The following is a 22858-nucleotide window of genomic DNA, read 5'->3' on the forward strand; positions in this document are numbered from 1 at the left end:
TGAATACGTGAGGGTAGTCATTTTAAAGGTATAAATCTGAACTTTATCCATGTAAAACAGTTTTGAAAAATACTTCCATTTGGAGGGTCAAAACAGTCCGAGAATGGACCAAAACTTTTCTGTCAATGGCTGTTTTGTGAGTTTAGTTTATAGATCTTTGAACCCAACACTCATTTTTGCTATATCAAGTATACAAATCCCAGATCTACAAGTTTACATGTATTATATGAGATAAAACATACTTTTCTCATGTTTCATATGAAGATCTTAGTGATACACTTCAAGTTTCTTAACATATTTGTAGATTAGTGAAGAAATCACACATAATCACCAAATGTTTCAAGGAAATCACACATAATCATGCATATACACATAGATCTACACAAATCAACTTGTATTCTCCCCTAAAAACAAGTAAAAACCAAAAACAAGGGGGTATGAACTCACCTTGGGGTTTGGATTTCGGTTTTGATGATGATAAGAAGAAGGTGGTGTAAGTTATGACTCTAGCTAGCTTCTTGAAGTGATCTTCGAATCTTGATGAGTTCTATGGAGCATGGTCACGAATTTGAGGTGGAAAGAGGAGTGATTTGAGTTTAAAGATGTAGAAAATCAATTTAGGTTGTGAGATCTTACCAATGATGATGATCTTTGATGAAAACTCCTCTTGAAACCACACACCAAAACTCGAAAATTTAGAGGAAGGAGGATGAGTTCTTTAGAGACTTCTTGAGAGTGTTTGAAGGAAATGAAAATGGTGGGGAATGGAGGGTTTGGCCGAATTTAGAAGAAGATGGAGGATAAGAAGATTGAGGTGATGTTTGCATGGATATCCACCATGTAAACATGAGGTGTCATAAGCAAGATTTTCTTCTTTTCTCTTTTTTTTGTATAAATGTGAGTTGGGCCTAGATTTGGGCTAGAGTAATAAGATTGAAATGATTTGGGCCTAACCTTTGCCTTGTTCGAAATTTTGTGAAGCTCCAAGCATTTTTCGGCCCATTGGGCCCTTAAGAAGGTTCACGGCCCACTAGGGTAAATGGAACCATTTATGGCCCAACATGACCTATTAGAGATAAAAATGGATTATTTTAGACCTACATGGCCCAAAATGCTAAAGTTTTATGAATGTGGTCCATTTGGAATCCAATTAGGGTTCCTAGTACCAAAATAGTCAAATTGAAAATTTATTGGTCCATTAGGCCCAATAAGGGGATCCTAGTCCATAACAAACTTGAACCGGGATTTTTAAGGTTTACAATCCATACGAAATGTATTGTATTAGCTTTTGACTTTAAATCAAGAGTTTTGAATTCAAACGAATGGTTTTTATTTAAGCATAGAGTATGATATTCACTTAGAATACAAGCCTTACAATAGATGATGTTTTCATGAGAATAGAATTTCCTAGCAAAAATGTCAGTTGTGACAAAAACCTTTTGTAATAACTTAATGAAATTTGGTTGTTTTTGAAAAGTTTAAATTGGTTGGAAAACTTTGGATGTTACAGGAGAGTTTTTGAGTGAGTTATTGAGAGTGTTTAAAAGAAAATGAGGATGGTGGGATGAGTGGTGGTTCTCGGCCATAATTAAAGAGATGGAAGGGGAAGGATAAAAGGTTAATACATAATGGTTAAGGGTGTTTGTGCTTAGATATATGTTGTGTAATTAACTTGGTTACCCATAAAATAACATTGAGGTGTCACTTGTTATATTCATGGGCTTTTTCTCTCTTTTTTTGTTTTTGTTGGGCCGAGAGGGAGAAAGAAGAGAAGGAAGGAGGAATTGTTTGGGACTTAAGTGATTGATTGCAACATTATGATGCCCACTATATAAATTTTTCGGCCCATTAAGCCCTAAGGACGGCTCACGACCCAATAAAAGTCCATTAGGTGGTTTAAGGCCCATTAAGGTAATTGAAATCATATATGTCCCAACAACGCCCATTAGAGATAAACTAATCCATTTTAGGCCCATATGGCCCAAAATGTTAAATTTTATGAATAGGGTCCATTTAGAATCCAAATAGGGTTTCTAAGCCCAAACTAGTTGAATTGAATGCTTATTGGTCCATTAGGCCCAATAAGAAAGTCCTTGTCCATCATAAACTTGAACCGGGATTCTTAGGGTTTTCAAGCCTTAGTTGACTATTGAAACGTTTTGTATAGAGTTTTGAACTTTATTTGTGAATCTTGATTAAGTTAGTTGTCATTGATTGAGCATAGTACATGATATCAAACAAGAATTACATGTATCACAATAGATGATGTTTACATGAGTAGCTAAAATGCTAGTTGTGACAGTTTTGGCTTATTAAAAATGAAATTTTACTTGTTATTTTTGGGACATTATAAGTTGGTATCAGAGTTGGGACACAGGTCGATGTGTTTGACAAGGACATCGAACCCTATAATGGGGAGTGCAGGTGGGTTGCACCTAATCCCACATCCGTTGGGAAGGAGAACTAAGCATTCCCTATAAGGGGTGTGGATACATTCCCTGTCACAACGCGTTTTAAAGTCGTGAGGGTAACAGATCCCATAAAAACTCTGCAGTTAAGCGTACCCATATGGGAGCAATTAAAGGATGGGTGACCCCTTGGAGAGTTTTCGTGTCGAGAGCCACAAACAGACAATATTATGATACGTACCAAATACAACAAGTGTGGAAGAAAAGAATTTGTGCATACATAAAGAAGGGAATGAAGATATGTTATCTTCAATTTCTCAGATGATCTTGATTTGGAAGACGAAGTTACTTGCATGAACAAGACCAATAAAGATGTATTATTGAGTAAGTTATATGATGATGAAATAACAAGACACTAAAGATGTATTATTGAGTAAGTTATATGATGAAAAATGCAAAAATGTTAGGGATGAGTCAAACCTTGATGTTGATAAGGGCATTATAAATGAGTTTTGAGCTACATGTCAATTACATGAAATTTTTATTAGTCTTTACACTAGAAAAAATAAAAACCCATATTGGCCATGGATGAATTCGAGAGCCCAAACAACTCATGCATATGTTGTGCAATTATATAATTTTCAATGGATACAAAGTGTGCTACAAAAAATGATAGTAGAATACTCCTAGTTAAGTACTTAAGTTTTGTAAAGAGGAATGTCGTTTCAGGCTTTGAGGTTCCTAGATGTGTAATGAACACTCATTCAATATTAAATCTTTGAAGAGTGATCACAATTGTTTTAAGAACTTCAAGTTGGGTTTAGTTTTCACATATTCCTGGATTGGAAGTTGCTACACACAAGAGCTATTACATAGGAAAAAAAATTGACTGATAAGAAGCCAAAGGTTATTAAAAGTTTGGAATTGAGGCGAGTATATAGGGCATTATAGGAGCGCTATAAAACATAAATCTTCTCTTAGTGTGGGGACGCTAGTGGATCACTAAGCAAAACTTTGGTCCAATGGGACAAAAATTTCAATTAAGATGTGACACAAAAGGGAAAAAGAAAGAAAAAAAACATCCATCCTCATCATCAAAATTAACCCTAGAAACTTGTCTAGACGCTTTCAATGTAATCCAGTCCCATGTAACAAACAAACGCAGCTTTAAAACCCAAGCAACAAACGGTGCATGATAATACAAGTGCACGAAGCATTGACCTCCTATTTTCCATGGACGAAGTTAAAGATTCAAACAGCAATCGGAGAAAAAACAAGTGATACCATTGAGCGAAACCTACACTTGATCGAGCATTTGAGCTATGTATTCTAACTTCTACATATATCTAGTTGCTAGGTGTTTATGCTACTAAGGAGTAATGAGAGTGAGTACTACCACTAATACTATGACTGCTACTACTACTACTATTTGTTCTTCTTGCCACCAGCTAAAATACGTTGGATCTGTAGACCTCTGCTGAAGGCTTGGTTGAAAAGAAGCCTGGTTTGGAAATCATACACCATTGGGAACCATGCAAGTATTGCCACGGGAGTGAAGATCATTACCCCCATTATATACTCATACCCTCTTCCCAGTGCCTTCACCGACCCCCACATCCCCAATGCCTTCACTGCTGGTCTGCATGCTTGTGCTATCTGCAAATCAAAATTTACAACATACTTTCAGTTATTTGTTTATTATACCATCCACCTTCCATTTCTTCCTGTTACAGCATTATTATAGCATCCTACTTTCATTTCTTCCTGTTACATCCTAGTACTTTGAAAAATCTAACTAATTATAGCAATGTAAGCAAGCAAAACTAAGTTGATGTTTCCTTTTGACTTAATGGGCCAAATGGGGACATGACACAATCCTATGTGCTTCTGTTTACTTTATGGAAAAATGAACGACTTAATACAGAACCAAAGTCGGGGAAAGTAAGCTTTCCAAATTAAGTCATATTTGTCGACAGATTTGCCTTCATTAATTTTTTTTTTTTTCATTTGAATATCTTTTATACATTTATCTATCCAGGCAATGCGCAAGCATACCTGCAAGATTGCCCATCCTGTTGGCATGAATGCAAGTAAGCTTGCGAAAATGTCTCCAACAGTAAGCCCGAGGAATTGGAAGAGAACTATAAGAGTGGCCATCAATGCAATAAACAGGAACAACTTCAGGAGTCGGAACATCAGCTGGAAATCAGCACTGAACTTCTTCCTACCCATGGAAACAATCTGCAAAAAATAAAAACCATTTTCTATTACAAGAGGGATAAAAGAAACGCCAATGGTATGATGGAAATTTGGTTACAGCACCTACCTTCAAGATCATTATAACCGCAAGAATTACAATCCAAGATAAACCGTATATCTGTAATGGTTGCAAGAAAAACTTTTATCTTAGGTAGATGTTACTAGTGAATGGAATGAGTCATTACATTCCATAACCCTGTTTGGTTGGGGTGTAGGAATGGAATGGATTTTTCATGAGTTTTTTATATTATATGTAAGTATAAGGTATAGTATTAACTCTATTCTATACTTCAAAGTTCATATTAATTATGAATAAAGCACTTCCATTTACAAAAACAAAAATTAGAGATAATAAAAGCTAACTGAAACACAAATAAGTTATAACAAAAGAAAAAGATAATGCAAGAAATAGCCAAGTACTATGATCTATTTGTTTATAATAGCTTCTTACTTTCAATATTTTTTCTTTTTGAGATTTTTACTTTGGAAAATCTACCCAATTATAGCACTGTACTTTCATTTTCTTTATGGAGAATGTACTCGCTTATGAAAATTGCTCTAAATGGGTAGATTTTTCAAAGTACAATGCTGTAAAAGGAAGATATGAAGGTAGAATGCTATAATAACAAATAAATTAAAGTAGATTGTTATTTCTTGCATTTAAACCTAATGAAAATAATATTTTCAGTTCTGTTTAGAAAAATAAAACTGTTGTTTAATTATAATAGTGAAAAAAAATCCCAAAAAATTTGAATCATTAAAAGTGTTGCAATTTTTCATTCCATTGTGAAGACTGAAAATCAACAAAATGGAAGTAATCACATTCCTTCATGAATGGTGAATTACATTTCCATTAGGCAAGAGAAACCTATAGAATGGTTCATTCGAATAGAATGAACCATTCCATTCCTTCTCCGATTCCATCATACCAAACAGTACCTGATTTAGGTTTTACTTACCATGATGCTTTTATCGCTTTGGCTAACTCTAAGTTGATAAACAATCCCGTACTGGTAGCAGAAGAATCTGAGAGAAAGGATTACTTCCATAAGACGTCCAATCAGACCGGTGTACTGAAGGTGCTCCTGTTCCTCCTCCCACCACGATTCCCAGCTCTTGTTCGCCGGAACACCAATTCCACCACGGTTACTAATCCATGTCGACCAATCTTCCCAATCCTCCACTATCTTCTGCCACTCAAACCCCGAAGGATTAAAAAGAAAAGGAGCAAACAGCCATGACACCACCAGAAACCACATGGAAACCGTTAGAAAAAAGTAGGCAGTGCTGCTGGTGGCTGCCGCCCCATATGCCTGATAAACCACCAGCAAAATAAACAACTCCATGGCTTTTGTAAAATGGCTCCGTGAATACATTCGGTAGTTTTCAGCAAACTTCTCGTGTCTGACCACGAACCCGCGCCCGGTGGCTCGGTACTTGGCTCCACCGTGCAAAATGGTTCGACCGAAATAGTGGAGTTTTGTGCCGAGAGAGAAGGTGAAGAAGACAGCAGCAAGTTGGAGTTGCATGATGATGAAGTCACCCATGGCTGTTCTGAATCCTCTTTCTAGTCCGATTTCCATAACCATGGGTAAGGCCATTAAAAGGCCTAATTGGACTACAGATTGGGAAGCCATGACGGATTTTAGAGCAGTATCTCCCTTTGCTTTTGCGGATTTCATGATGGCTCTCTCTAATCCACTTAAAGAGAGGTATAGTCTTCCGTATAAGTATGCGTACACTGTAAGGACCACCAGCTGGATGGTATTAACAGAAATGTTGTGTCAGCTATAAGGAACTAGATAGTTGACATTTTAGTTGCCTCTTAGAAATTAAGGTTGCTTTTGTTAAATGGGACGAGACTGGACAAATTTATAGGTTGAAGAGGGCAAATATGTCCACATGTTGAGAGATTGGGAATGAGTCCGTGGGTGGGACAAAAATTTGTAATTTTTGTCTCATTGACATGAGTACTAATCCTAGCCAATGCATGCTAACATACTCTACTTTTTCCTAAGCTACAAATGTAGTTACATGTATTTACCGATAGAAGAAACATGCTTACTTTTTTCTATCAAAAACAGCAACATATAACCCATAATAGAAAAAATTTACATATTCTTACACATATAACCTTTAATTCCTTAATCATAAGAGCACAATACTTACATTTCTTTACCATTAATAGCAATATGTAACAAATTGAGTATAATGCACATGTTGGTTATGAAATGTAAGTACGTTACTATTATAGGTAAAAAGATAAATTATGTTGCTATTATCAGTAAGAAAATAAAAGCATGTTGCTATTATGGGTAAAAAATAAAGTACATTGTTCACATCGGTAACATGAGTGAGGTACGTTGCTATTCCCGCAATTTACCCTAACTTCCTAGCAAGTCACTTTTATATATCATGATCATTATCCCTAAATTCAGAGTCTCTTTAGTTTGTCTAAGTAAGCTGTTGAGCATATAATTGGATATAGTGCTTTAAGATAGATGAGTATGCATTTGTAAGCAAGAACTGAGTTACTTCAAAATGGTTAGTGATTTGGTAAAGTATTCCAGATATAAAAGCAGTTGGGAACTACCCAAGCAGAGTGTTTAAGATCAGTGAATGATCTTAAGTACCCATTTGTTAAGTACATTAGTAGAACAAGGCACAACAGAATGGCCTCAACTGTGTTTTGTTTGATAGGGACTAGGACTGATGTTAATAAGCCAAAAAATTGCAATTTTTGGTCCCAACAAAGAAGGTAGGGCACAGATTCGCTCACAATCTCTCATCTATGCAAAATAAGTGAATGCCCTCATCATCATCATCAAAAGTAGTCCTAGAAAGCTAGTTCAGTCCTGCCTAATTGAAAAAAATGGAAAGTCCGATGCTATAATAATTAAAAAACAAAGAAATGAAGTACATGGCATCAGGAAAGCATTACCATAGAGCTGAAATAGAAGCCCGTAGTCGTGTAGTAAAATGATAACATCCGAAAGAAATCAAAGCGGTGGCCTAATCTGTAGATATCACGACTTAGAGTTTGCTCCCCATTACCGCATGCTACTTTAGCTTCAAAGAGTGAGATTTGGTTGAGGCCAACATCTCGTCCCTTCCCAACTTGTATGTACTCATGATGAGTTACATTACCACGTCTCAGCGTTGAGTTGAACCCTAGATCACAATAAGTTGCATTTTAATGGAAGTTCATCAAAGAGAGTATAAAAATCCAAGAATTTACCTGCAAAGATGTCCTCGCTTAGGTTAATGCCTTTTGAAGCTTTGCTGATGCCACCTCGTGTAATGTGGAAAATTCTGTCAAAGACATCAGGATGCCCATAGTGGAACCGTACCCTGAATCAAACCAATAAAATGCATAACCAGTTTGAAATAGCAACCTTTCAATTCTTACATCAGTTTCAAATGAATTTGACAGGATGGGAGATAACATAACAGGTTGTAGTTGTACTGTGTTTGGACCGAAAACCAAAATAAGTAATATATTAGATTGATTTAGAAGAAGTGACATACTTTAAAGGCCTTGCAAGGACACGTTGACCAATAGTGACAAAGCTCGTTTCCTGATTTGACATGAACCAGGCCAAAGAAGAAACACTGCAGGGAAAAAAATATGATATTAAATACAAGTCTAAATTTAAGGCCAAACAAAAGTGTAAAGCTAATTTGAACATGGAACAAACCTTCCGGTAAAGATGTGTTCACGAACCCCCAGAATTGTTGGGGGTCTCACTCCATGATCCTCATGAAATTCTTCAAGCAGGTTACGCATTTTGAAAGCTTCTTCCAAGTAGTTGTCCTGCAACGTGAAACAAAAAACAATAACAAATTATTTAGGGACGGTTGGTTCAGAGAATTTTTGAAGGAATGGAATCTGTTTAATGATCACGACGGAATTGAATTCTGTCTATTTGGCAACCTGACATGCCACGTAGTGGAATCTCAAATTCCAATTCCATCGGAATCAACTAAGCATACCCTTATAGTAATAAAGACTCATGGGTTTAATTTCGAGTGAGGTCAAACCAATCTGAGAACTAATACAAATAGATAGGGATGTACCTGGTTCATGTCAATAGTCTGAAGGGCTTCCCCTCTTGTAAATATTATGGCGTGGTTTTGATTCTCAGGCTTCCCTTCTCCTATTTTTGCTGATCCGGGTAACTTTACCCTGTAAATTTCCTTCAAGAATAAAAAGGATGCACTCAGCACTACATTTCAATAAAGTTTAATGCACTTTCATTAATTTATTAATTAAAGCATCATACTTTCATTTCTTCCTACTACAGCATTGTACTTTGAAAAATTCTACCCAATTATACCAATGACATCCAAATCCAAAGCCATTTTTATTGCTATAAGGGAAAAAATGGAAGTACGATCATATAATTAGGTAGATTTTTCAAAGTACAATGCCTTAATAAGAAAATAATTGAAAGTAGAATAGTTGCAAAGAGATCAAATCAAAATCATGAATATTGGGCAGAAACTAGAAGGTCAAGTACCTGATCAAGATTATCTGCAGCTTTAATCAACACAGAATAGTAGACCTTATGAGATTTTCCTCCTTCTCTTTCTTCCACTTCATCGATGTATGCTACACGAAGAGACGGATTGCTGCACAAGAAGATTTTATTTGATTACTAAATAGTATAAATTTTTTTTTATATTAACCTCTATTTTCCCATGAAATACTTACTTAACCATCAAATTCAAAATGTCTGTTGCACGACGATCACCACTACGCTTCTGGTTTCCATAATTTTGGCATGTGGCTACATAAGTAAATTTCAAATCAGCCAAGGCCTCTAGTTGAGCATACAAGGACTTCTGGCTTTTCTTGTCCTCCTCTGACGGAATGGTGATGGCTTTATAGCCTTCCAATATTTCTGTTTGGTTCACATACAAAGAGTTAGGGACAGAATATCACCTTCAACATGTCAGTTACATAAGATTCTTTTGCCTCCAACGGTTCACCATAATATTCTTATATTATTTTATCTACCTTAGAGCCTATTTTGGAATAGCATCCTAAATAAGTTGGATCAAATTGAAGAGCTCTTGGCTATGACTGACATAAATAAGTTCAGGATTCTTATCAAATAGAAGAAGGGCCCTTGTAGAGACTCACTAGGTGATAGAAATCCATTAAAGTCTGTCTACATAAATTAAAAGGAAGGCTAATATATAACTTTACAGTTGGCGTATACAACCCAAAATTACAATACTTTTGGCAAGGAATTGTCATGTTTATAAGACACTTGATTCGCATAGCCATGTCAAATTTCAAGGTTGGAATCGGAATCCGAATTCCACTCAATGGCATGTTCACAGGGATGGAAGTCAATTCTGTCGGAATCCTTCAACTTCCATGTTTGATGGATTTGATCATTCCCAAGGGAGGGAAGAAGAATTCCATTCCATTCTTCCCTTTTTTTTTTTACTAAAAGACCAAAATACCCTCATTATATATTGGAATAAATGAAAACAATAACTCAACTAAATAAAAAAGTTATTTATTTTCTATTATTGAAGTCCATTCCATTTACTGCCAACCAAACGCATGACAGATTATCACTTTAAAATCCAATTCCTTTGACAGAGTCCATTCCTTCCAAAGACATTCTATGAAACATTTTAGCATATGCACCCGATAGTAATAATTTGCTCTGACCTTTTTCAGTAGCCATGTCAAGAAAAGCCTGAAGCTTCAATGCCCTCCGGTAGTACATCATCCCTCTAACTGAAATGCTGACATCCATTAGGAATGCAATAAATTTTTTGAGAATAAACTAATATGTGGAAATACCTGTTCTGCAGAGAGTTTGTCCTCTTAAAGAAACCCAATGACGGAGTTGTAATATGCTTTCATCACTTTCAAAAATCTCCGCATCTTCTTTGCAATTGATGCGTTCCATGAAGTTCTCCCATTCATCTGACAAAACAATATTTCCATTCTCAGATAATCATACGACTATAAGTTTGTGGAAGAAGTTGTATATACTAAAGAGGTGAAGTTTAGAAGTATCGGAACCTGGAAAGATCTTTCGCAGGTAGTATTTGATTGATATACCATCTTCATTTTCCATGTCAAGGTCGCTCTTTGAATAAACAGTCTCCTCACTATAATACGGGGTCATGACACTGCACTTCCAATCGATTATGATCATCTCATACTGACGAATGCAATTCCAATTAACTATGATTGTATTATACTGATGAACTAAATATTATTCTGGATTCATGTACTAGTACTACCATACACCGCACTCTATTTGATGCACATGATGTGGTGTTTGGTGTTTGTACGCAAGAAATAACCATGTGCTTTCATTTAGTTGTTTATTATAGCATCCTACTTTCATTTTGTTTTTCTATTACAAATTTACAACATTGTATTTTCATTTTTTTCCTAATTAAGGCATTGTACTCTGCATTTCCTATTTCCTACCAATTATAGCACTGTACTTTATAATATCTTTTCTTATTAGGACATTGTATTTTGAAAGGCTTACCCAATTATAGCAACGAGAATTGCTTTTGAATTGTATGGCATTGCTATAAATGGGTAGATTTTTTTAAATATAATGTTATAATAGGACGAAATGAAAGTAGGATGCTTAAATACACAAATAAGTGAAAGTATGTTCCAACTTCTTGCATTTAACCTATACATAATAATTGGCTTTTTAGAATTTTCAACCTACAAGGTAAGTATACCATGAACAAAACTTCATGTACCTGAATGATAACATTTTACGGACTCGAGGTGCACGTGGCATATCCATGAACAATGAATTTGTGAAAAATGTGATCCTCCGCCTTGCTTCAAGGTTTTTAGGCACATCCATGGCAGATTCATTTACTGTCAGAAGAAGATAAAGCCGCTTTATCTGTAATGACCACAAAGTAAAGGTTAAGTGCCAATGTCACTGTGTGTGTGGGTCCATGAACTAAAAGTAAATAATATGTGCAATGGGAAGATATGGGTAACCTGTTCTTCCCATTGGGCAGTAACAGGAGGAGGAAATGCAATTGCAGGTCTTGAGTCCATAGCTTTTTCAAACAGCTGTGTTCCAGAATCCTTGCTACCATGCCCTAATTCCACTAGTTCACTGAAACAAACATCTACGAGGTCACGATTATGTTTGTTGAACTTACGAGAATAAAGTTATTGAAAATATGGCCAAATGCAAGAAATAACAATGTACTTTCATTTATTTGTGTATCATAACATCCTACTTATCACATTTTTTCATATTACAACCTTGTATTTTTCACTTTTTACTTACTATGGAATTGTACTTTGAGAAATCTACCCATAGCTAGCATTATACTTGCACTTTCTATTTCTTTATAGGACATTATATTTTGAAAATTTTATCCAATTATAGCAATGAAAATTGTTTCGTACTAGTATGACAAGGCTATAATTGCATAGATTTTTCAAAGTACAATATTGTAATAAGAATAAATTAAAGTAGGATGGCATAATAAACATATATTATATATATGGAAGTACATTACTATTTCTTGCATTTAAACCTTGCATATATATTTCCTAAGAAACGATGATGCATTTTTGTTATACTAATGGAATGCACAAAAGCACAAACCGAATTTCATTGACCATCATGTCCCGCGTAACTACTTCTAACATGTCCTGAAGCAATAAAACCACAGTGTTGTGCTTAGATTCATCAGCCTCTTTCTGCAATATGGAAATTTTCACAATGTTAAATAAAGTGATCAGTAGTAAGCTAACATCTAACTTTTATTTCTCAAGGACTCACCAGACTTTCAACCAGTTTCACAAATTGGTTACGAAGAGTAGGTAGAGATCCCATTCTAAAATTCGTTAGAAAGGTGTTCTTTGAAATGTTACTTTCAACTTCTTTTATAATGATACCAATTATCCTGTCATCAGAACAACAATCAGATGTAAGATGTTTATTTTCTACATAATTTAGTAAGCTATACCAATCTACTTTATCTGGCTAATCTCGTAAGCCATAATTATACAACTTAAAATACAAAGTGATTTTTCATTTTTGAAGGAAGAAGAAGATGCCGAAAACCAGTTTGTTTCCACACCACAAAGACAAACAACAGTCTATCTTCTTGATCAAACGATCGATAAAAAAATATCTGTAGGTGATGTATATCGATCTAGAGAAGGAATTCGATAGGGTAACAAGGAGAGTGATGTGATGTTGAGAAGAAGTCCCTACAATGTATGTTGAAGTGATTACGATGCACATGATGACATGATAATATGATTGTGCATGAGAAGTGTATGATACACCCTACACCCTAAACCCTAAGCAATACATACGTTTTTCCTATTACTACAGGGTTTGGTCATTGGTGTCAAGGTCCATCAATTTTATAGAAGTGTTTGACTATCAAGTATATATCTAAATTGCTATTCACGAGAAGAGAATCTTGTGCACTATAATAAATAGCATCCATAAAGTTATAACAATGACAAAAGGCAAGTGGGTAACTATAACTTGGAGATTTGCCAAAATAAAGGAGAATTTGCAATTTTTTATGGATAGCCCAAATTAGAAAATGTTTCAACTTCCATAGAATAGAGGGATTAATTTCTATCAAGTTTAACCTCTTTATAATTGCTAACAGGTTTCATTTTCAGTGTGTTTTACTATTTTGGGGTAAAAAGCTTCTTGTAGGGGTAGATGTGGAAATTCAGAAGATTAACCTTTTTTCGGTATGTCCAACAACTAAAGCATTCAGCACAAGTTTGAAGGACTCGTAGCACTCAATGACAGCACACTTCATATATTCATCAGCACATATACGCTTCCAAAGATCAGCATCCTTGGATCGAAACTGAACTGCCATGTCAAGTGCAATTGGAACCTTGCTGGCAAGCAAATATGGTGGCCACTGAATTAGGTTAAGGCTGGGATCTGAAGAATATGGAACTAACATCAGGTCCATCTCCCTGCAATAGACAAATTTGGAGCTAAGTTTGAACTCCTTTTTCGATAAATTAAACAAAATCAAAAGTTGGATTAGCAGCCTTGCCTGTCACTTATGAAATCTTCTTCACGGAAACTACATACAACTTCATTCCACAATTGAGCAAATTTTGCTGCTTCAGTTCTCCTATTTGGTGTAACCTATTTTTATAGTATAATAACATTCTCATGAATCATTCGTCTACAAGTTAAAGGTTCTTATTAGCGTATTATATATACTTTGAAAAATCAAGTACCTCTGCGAATCGCTTAGACAGAGAAAACCCCTTTTTCTTAGCCCTGTCAGATGGCAACAAATACGCATTGAATGCACCGGGTATAGACTGGAAGCGTGACCTTAGCATGCCCAGTGTTCGTATCTGTGACAATAAACAGGAATGTTATCAAATTTGCTTTTGTTTACATCTTACAGTCAGAACTCTAGTAGTAGTCTTGTGTTTCTGTTTCAATTTTGCGTTTTTCAAAGTTCAGGGACTGTTTTGCTATTTCACAACTTTCAGTGTCTGCTTTAAAAGTTCAGTTCAATCACCAATCTTTTGGGTAGTAGTCTCTTGGTTCAGATTTTTTCAGCTAATCAAGATTGAAACTAAGACATTGCCAAATGCAGATGTGTGTCTTCTTAAGAATTAACACAGCTGGATATTTAAAAAGAGAGTATCACAATACCTCTCCCAAACGATCAAACGCCCCGATAATACCACCGCACAAAGTTGAAAATATAGCATACCAAATTTGAGTGTCCATAAAGTAAACCTGAGTAATAAATATGAAGCATATCATGCCAGTGGACAATCAGAGATAACAACAGTAACAGCAGAAACAACAATTAAAGATGAAAACACTAATATTGCAACTAAGCAATGAAATAATAAGGTAGAAGATACCAAAATAACAGGTAACCAGAGTGCAGCAACCCCTCCATAGTTTTTTTCAGCTGCATGTTCATGAAAAAATATGAAAATCAATAACAAAGAATAAACAGGGAAATGCAAGAAATAGCAACGTACTTTCAGTGACTAGTATATTAAAGCATCATGCTTTTATCTCTTCGTATTATAGCATTGTACTAGAAAATCTACCCAATCATAGCAATGTCATCCAGATACAAAACAATTTTGCACAGCTAAAATTGGGTTAAATTTTCAAAGTAAAATGTCCTAATAAGAAAATATTGAAAGTACCATGCTATAACTGAGAATAAAAGAAAGACCTAAAGAATCACAAACCATTTGGGAAGAATTCATGCCAAGCATACTGTACACGTCTGATTTTCATAATCTCTTTTGTAGGCTCGATTAAAGGTTTTATCTGTGGAGCAGAAAATATTTACTGTAACAGAATTTATCCAATTGTTGACTTCTATCTAATGTAACATAAAATTAGAGAGAGCTAACCTGAACAAAATAGCTGAAAGAAAACTTTGCAGATAAGAGAGCTACCCAAAAGAGGGTATACCTGCCATTGACAAATAAATGTAGCTGTAAATTTCTGATAACTGTCTACGAAATAATATGCAGGTAACAAGTTAAAGACTCTGCACTTACTTCAAAAGGGCAAATTGACTTTCATGCATTCCTCTCCCGACATAGATTCTGGGCTGCAGATAACCAGATAAAACGATGAAGATTATCAATTAATGCGTATGAGTGAGACTTAACTATTAATGATTATCAGTTATCATTTCTGTTTGATTGTATTAGCTAGCTGTAAAAAATGATGTTTTTTATAGTAACAAAGGGGAAATTTCTCTGATTATACAACCATGAAGGAACAAAAAAATAATTTGTGGTTATGTGAGTAAATACACATACACATTCATTAAGTAGAACATAGCAAAAATACACAGTCAATATCTGATAAATAGTCTGTACCATACTAAACAAATAAGAGGATGAGAAAAGATTTTGGATGAGAAGGTAAAATAGCAACATATTTTCGAAAAACAGTCACTTTGATATCACGAAGCAGAAGTATCACTTCAAAAGTTATACCCATCTACATGAGCATGAATATCTTCAATAGGACCAAATTAGTCTTTTCTTATCGTTTAAGAATAATTAATAATCATAATATACTAACAACATGATTGTTGTACAGCTAAAATTTCAAGATGTGGCGATGTTTGTTAGTAGTTGAATATTGATATAAGGTCATATGGGAATGATATGATAGGTACATGTTTGTCCTTTATTGTCCGTACAATACGATACAGCTCACAAATGAGTGTGTGATAAACCGTGGGGACGGTTGGCTCACTAAATGTTTTAGGATGGTATTTTGGTCTTTTAATAAAAAAAAAAATTTAAAAGAAGAATGAAATTGAATTCTTTCCACCTACCCTAGGAATGATGAAATCCATCAAACATAGAATTTGAAGGAATCTGAAGGAATAGAATTGTCCATTTCGAAACCAAAGACACCATGTGCCTGGAATCTCAAATGCCAATTCCATCAGATTCCACCAGAGTCCACAGACAAACATGCTGTGAAACTTCAAAGAAGGGAATAATAGACAAAAGTTTGTACCTGCGACCACCATAGAAGAAATCTTACAATAAGCCAATCAGAGTTTTCAATCCATCGTCGAAGCATAGGGAAAATGAAGAGTGCTGCTGAGAGTAAATTTGGAATCAAATACAACGTCACAGCCATGAGATATAAAGAAGGAATGCCCTCAAATCGGTCAAGGGAAGAAAGAATATCTTTTATTCTTCCAAATGGCATTGAGTTATTGTCGTTTTGGTGTATGTAACATAGTGGAAGAACAATGGACCATGCAAGGCTATCAATAATCTTCAGAACGTTCCTCAATATATCTGTACACTTCCATCTATGATATCCAGGGAAGTTCAAAACAATGTCCAATATACCTATTACAAATCAAATCAAAATAAATTTATAAATTTCAGAATAAGTGGAAATTCTGCATTTACTTAAGAGGGTTAACCGCAAGAAATATCAATGTGTTCCATTCATTTGGGCATCATAGCATCCTACTCTCATATTGTTCTAACACATCATTGCACTTTAGGTTTTTTTTTCTTATTAAAGAATTGTACTTTAAAATTTCTACCTAGTTCTAGCATATACTTTTAATTATTTTCTTATTTAGTACATTGTACTTTGAAATATCAAATATCTACCTAATTATGGCAATAAAAGTTTATTTGTAATCGGATGACATTTTCTACAAGTGAGTAGATTTTTCAAAGTACAATGTTGTAATAGGAAGAAATTTAATGTAGGAGGCTATGACAAACAAATCAATGAAAGTACGTTGCTATTTTTTCTTCTAATCGTATACTTAGATGATTGACAATAATTGGCCAACAACCTGAAGTATGATCTGCCATATATTTTACTTGCTTACTTGAATTAAAATCTATAAAAAAAGGTATGCCAAATTCTTCTGGGTGCTCGAGAATTATATGCAAAGCATCAATAGACAATGATTATCTTCTCTGTTTTGTATTCTAGTTTCTATAACTATATTACAGGAAATGGGGTTTTTAAGGAATTTGGAATTTGTACGTTGTTTTCTTCAATCTGTTAGCCAACACTGGCTTTCTTGGGAGGCTGGCTAGTACTATTCAGATTGGAATTTTTTATGAATTCGCTCTATAAGAATTTCATTTCTTTCACATATTTATAGTTTTGTATAGTTATCATGAGTTAAAAATAAGAAAAAGAGTTCAAAGAAACAATCCCCACAGTGACTTGTAGTACGTTACGCAGTGAAAGTTGTACCTTGCTCTCGGTATACAAATTTCAGCACTTGGAATGGGGCGCCTAGATGTTCCATAATCCATATCATATTTGATGAAAAAGGTACTTACTAATTTTAGAAGTCAAACTGCAATGTACTCTCGCCACTAGCTAACTTTAAAAAGTTCATACGTTACTAATAGCTATTATTCATAAACATAAATAAATATATTTTAAAAAAAAAGATCAATACTAAAGTACCATGCACTATGACGATGAGGCTAACAACTCCTCAAGTTGGAGCACAGAAGGGTTATTCCAATTTTAGACAAACTTACTGTAATGAGTTGTAAGATCACTTTATCACTACAAGTTTTAATCCAGACATCAAACTACGTATTTTGATGCATTCACAGACGTCACAGAATGATAAACATTATACTTCCAGATTTTAATATATATACCCAAACAGCTCTTGAAAATAATCCATACGATGATAAAAGATTGAAAATCAAGAACTGACTCAATAAGACGAGGGTGTAATCATCGGAACAAACCAACTGATCATAAGGTATTATGATTATTATTAACTTGAGAAATAAAGAAAAAGGAACATACTTTGGAAGAATCGAAGAAAAGCTGCTGTAATGAAGATACTGGATAATCTATATAACACATCCTTGTCAAAGATATCCGATACCGGAACATCATTCCATGCAAGGATAATCATAATCTGCAATTGAACAGTTCAAGATAAATTGCATTAAAATGTAAATTGCAGGAAAGCAAAATTGAATCTATATCTGTTTCTTACCTGAAGAGCTAGTATGAAGAATGTCCACAAACGGTCAAAACTTCGAAATGTATGCCAAAATGATCGTGTCTCAACAAAATATGATTTTCCAAGGCTTCCAGCCTTATGAGGTGCTAGCTTTCCCTGTCATCAGGTTTATATTTTTTAGAAAAGAAATCCGCTTGTCCGTTGAAACCCCCGGTGTTTATATTCAAAAGAGACGAACCTGTGTCGTGTCACGTGTTGATCTAAAAAAATCGCCATCATCACGCATAGGCCAACCCAAAGCAAAACAATCTGGTGACCTATAATATCAGAGAAGAAATTTTGTTCAGAAAGTTTGAGACCACTTTTTTTTCTCATCAACTGTTTCAAGACTTTACCAGAAATATTCATTAAGATCGTCATAGTTGCACCAAGCAGAGTGAGGGGCCTTTCCATTTTTGCTTCTCTTGGTTTCCTTGATCATTACAACAAGCACCATTAATTAATTCTTAAAAACATCACATTTGATTAGATGTGCATGGGGTTGCAACTGGAGGCCTGGGGTACCTTTTCAATGACCCGATAAATTGGAGTTATAACTTTGCGAAGGAAGGCTTCATCATCCCCACCATAAGAAGGCTTGATATTTTCTCCAGTCACAATGCTGACGTTTCCAGCCAACAAACCATGGAGTTCATATGCCATCTGAATGGATAGTATGGCATGGTCATGAAATATATAAACAATCTTCAAATTCATGCGTTAAATTTAGGTCTAATCCAAGAAATAGCAACATACTTTCATTATTTTTTATTATTATAGCATCTCACTTTCATTTCTTTCTATTACAGCATTGCACTTTGACTTATTTTCTTATCAACAAACTGGAATTTGAAAAATCTACCCATATATAGAGTTGTACTTTCAATTTTTTTTTCTTATCGGGACATTGTATTTTAAAAATCGACTGAATTGTAGCAGTGAAAAATGCTTTGTATTTGGATGGCATTGCTATAGTTGGATACATTTTTCATAGTACAATGCTGTAATGGAAGTGCATTGCTATTTCTTGCATTTACTCCTAACACTTATTGGCACACATAGCACTGTAGAATTGTGATAAACTAATGGAGTACTTACATTGTGAAAGATATAGCACAGACACTCCGGCATAAAGCGTACGTTGGCAGCCTCGCCCCAGATAAGAAGATAGAGGCCCATGTAGAGTAGCTTCCTCTGTTGCACTTCTTCTTGTTCTTTAGGGAGCCTGCAAAGCAACGGCTTTAGTAAACCTATGGACCACAAAAAATATTACATGCACACAACTATCAACTACCATAAAAGATTACATTCGGGAACAATACCTGGGTTATATAACTCACCTTAAGCTGTGCGGTCTTCCCAAAAATTTGCACCAGGTTTTATAATTTTTGAAAAGCTTGTTCATAACCACATCGACTGCTCGATTATCAAGCTGCATCACAGTGACTTTAGAAGTTATGCAAAGCAAATTAAGACATGTAAAACATTATGATAGTTTATACACAAGATGTTGTGTATGCATTAGGAGTGTATACATAAAGAAAGATCATTTGGTTTGTACTTTGTAGTTGTTGTCATGGAAAACACATAAACCAGTCAAAGAGTCAAGAAGGTTCTCTCAGAATGGACAAAAGTAGGTTTTACATGAGGTGCATGCCTTGTTAATCGGCTCAGGCTTAGGCGTCAGCCTTGCTTGAGGATGGGCAAGTTGCAAGATCAGATGTTCCCTTTGGTTCCTGACATTGTCTTTCTGGAAACATTTTCAAACAGAATGTACATTATGCAATAGATATATAAATCCAATATGTAAACAGCCACGGTCTTCAATAGTAGAATTAATCTTGATAGACTACATACCTGAAACCCAAACATTGCCCTTAGCCAATCAAGAAGATCCAATTCTCCTGATATCTGCCAGTGCTGATCAACAGAGGCAGGCCAATTTAAGCGACATGTGTTCCTCAGAGCAGACACTGATGCCTTAATCTGCGGTTTCCCAAAAATTAATTGAAATATAAATTTCATCTTTAGAATTAAAATCAATAGGAGGGGTACCTCCTCAAACTGCATGATGCATTGTGATTCACCGGCAGAATCAAGAGGCAGAATGTTGTAGGGTGCATATATAACCTGCTTTGCCTCAACCTCTCTAGCTGATGCAATGATCTATGCGTACAAACATCAGATATATTATGTAATGAACAAAACCATAAAATAACCAATATAATGAAAAGACGGGAGCTGACATCAGCAGGAACTTCTTCGGCCTTTTCAGACTTGTTAACGGCGCAGAGGACTTCAAAAAGCACTCCAGCCACCTGGTAAGCTTTTCCAAGTTGGGCTCTGGTGATAAAGACAATGAGTAGAAGATGTCAATCAAACTTTCATTTTCTATAAAACTTTATTTTTATTGTTCTTCAAAAATTACATATATGCTTGACTAGGTACCTATCTGCTTTTTCTCCTTGATCGAGTGCCTTGACATATTTTTCATAATATTGTTTGTAGAAGCTCTCAATTTCCCGCCCATCCGTCTTTTTAACACGAGCGGCAACACTTGAGGCATCGTCCTGATGAAGCACATTGCCAATTTCAGTTACTTTTCTTTCGAAACTCAAGGAATTCGTTATTAGATAGATCAGATATTTAGTAAATTGGATATGGAAGTTGTAAGTGACACCGGAATTTCGAAAGGTAATCCTTTTCGAATGAGTAGCTAATGAGCCCTAATCCCCAAATGCATGCTTCAACTGTGGTCTATTTTGAATAATGGCATTTATATACTTGTCTTTAATTTATTTTCAGTTCCGCCCCGCCTTTCTCATTACCATAAAATCAAAAACACAATTAATTGGAAATATCATCTCCCTTTTTAAGAAATATAAGTTTTCATGAATCTTAAATATATAGTAGTATGTTTCTATGGATACTAAATCAAAATCCTATACAATGATATGCTAAAGATAAAAATTTAAAAATAAAAATAAAAATTAGGATACGGAATATCTAAAAGTTATTTAACATTTTGATAGCATTATTTTCCAATTTATGTTCAATTTAATTTTGAAAAACATTATGATTTCTGTTGAATTTAATCATCATGTAATTTTTTGTGGCCAAGACCATATTTAATATAAACAAAATTAAAATATCAATTAGTTTTTAAACAGTTAAAATATATAACGTGTAACCTTTCTTTTGAGAAAACAATAGAAGTTAAAAAATTATTTTAGTTCGAATTATATTCCAAACATTATAATTTCAAAGTTTTTGATTTTAATAAGACTGTTAAAAGTAAACTATAACTGAAAAACAAACAATAGCTTTTTATATTGCACAAAAACAAGTAAAAGAACTTAAATGCATAAATATATTACCCTTTCTAAACGTTGGAGGAGAGCGGTTTTGAACTGGCGAACACCACGTCCATTGGAGCTTTGATCCAATCTATGAGCTTTCTCAAATGCATAGAACCGACCTTTTTCATACATAACAAAACATAAAAATTAAAAAAAATAAATAAATAATAAGTAGTTTGCTGATAAAAAAAAATAACTATAGTTATAAGTAGACATATTTGATTGTGAAAAAGTTTTTGTATACACCATATAAGCATGATCTAAGAGAATGAATGACCAAGTATCAAAACAAGGAGTTGAGAAGAGGATAAGGGAGAAGGAATTACAAAGATAAGCAACACGAGGTCGGTCTTGTTGAATCTCAGTTGCAACACGAAGAATGGGGGCAATTTGTTGGAGGGACGAGGGGACCACCTCGTTATCAAAAACCTCCATGGAGAAGGTGGTTGTGGCAGCGTTTCGTGAAGGTCTCCTCGTCAACCCTTGTGGTCCAGAAAATTCAGCACTTTGGGAAGACGATGATGCCATCGCCTTTCCTGATTTCTTTCCCACGCTGCCTTCTTCCATCTTTCTCCTTTATCTCCTTACCTCTTCATTCTCTCTCCCTATCATACAATACGCAGTTACACATATTCAACAACAACAAAATTCATCAGTTTCAGTAATCTTAATAGTACAAGATGCAGGAACAACTCTAGCAACAAATTCAGAACAAAATGTCAGCATAAACACATGCACATAAGTTAGGGCTGTGCAATTCCAAAGAATACACGAACAAACAATTATCAAGTTCAATCGATCATTCACCTCTATTATTCTATACAGGATATGCTAAAAATTAATCAGACATTCGTTAATCAGACAGTTCCTGAAAATTCAATCGGAGCTGGAAAACACACGAATTTTCAACAGTACGAAGTTTTTATATATATGCAAAAGCTGGTCAATATTTCAATTTTTGTAAATGAAAGCTAGAATCCTAGAAAATGCATAATCAAATCTCAATCTCAGAACTAATCTAAAGCTCTGTACAAATATATTATGAATCCTATTCAACATTCGCAATCTGTATATATCATTCAAGAATTGCTCTGGAACTTTCAAAAGAATATCAAACAGAAGCTGAAATCCTAAAAAAGAGTACACATGCAAACAAATGAAAATTGGACTTTCAAAGAACACCCTGACACACACCTAACCTGCACTAATCCATTCTCGATAAGAAAACCTTCATAAGTTTATTCAAAAGTCGGTTTCCGTATACATTGTGCAAAATTAAGTAACTAT

The 22858-nt window shown here is 34.8% G+C and overlaps 1 protein-coding gene across 2 annotated transcripts; it reads right to left on the reverse strand.

Moving 5' to 3' along the window:
* Positions 1–3557: 3557 nt before the first annotated feature.
* Positions 3558–22151, reverse strand: LOC111911777 (callose synthase 5). 2 transcript variants are annotated; one of them, XM_052766115.1, is made up of 41 exons: positions 21898–22151; positions 21590–21690; positions 20661–20782; positions 20459–20555; positions 20268–20378; positions 20070–20198; positions 19870–19962; positions 19553–19644; positions 19311–19437; positions 18738–18875; positions 18569–18645; positions 18412–18490; positions 18207–18329; positions 18011–18125; positions 16214–16557; positions 15232–15284; positions 15082–15142; positions 14914–14995; positions 14572–14621; positions 14354–14440; positions 13924–14046; positions 13734–13828; positions 13405–13650; positions 12476–12599; positions 12299–12393; positions 11677–11797; positions 11424–11575; positions 10717–10826; positions 10492–10617; positions 10357–10425; positions 9382–9571; positions 9188–9299; positions 8745–8864; positions 8366–8481; positions 8196–8279; positions 7906–8018; positions 7609–7838; positions 5627–6424; positions 4735–4785; positions 4464–4649; positions 3558–4064 (listed from the first exon to the last, which is right to left on the reverse strand). In XM_052766115.1, exons 1-41 carry the CDS (start codon positions 22136–22138, stop codon positions 3834–3836), a joined length of 5814 nt encoding a protein of 1937 aa, XP_052622075.1. In that variant the 5' UTR covers positions 22139–22151; the 3' UTR covers positions 3558–3833. The 2 variants fall into 2 exon arrangements, with proteins under 2 accessions (XP_052622075.1, XP_023763287.2); XM_023907519.3 differs by lacking the exons at positions 21590–21690; positions 21898–22151 and having other exon boundaries at positions 20661–20930.
* Between the last annotated feature and the right edge of the window lie 707 nt (positions 22152–22858).

This window comes from Lactuca sativa, chromosome 8 (assembly GCF_002870075.4).
Source record: "Lactuca sativa cultivar Salinas chromosome 8, Lsat_Salinas_v11, whole genome shotgun sequence".
Taxonomy (NCBI): Eukaryota; Viridiplantae; Streptophyta; class Magnoliopsida; order Asterales; family Asteraceae; genus Lactuca; species Lactuca sativa.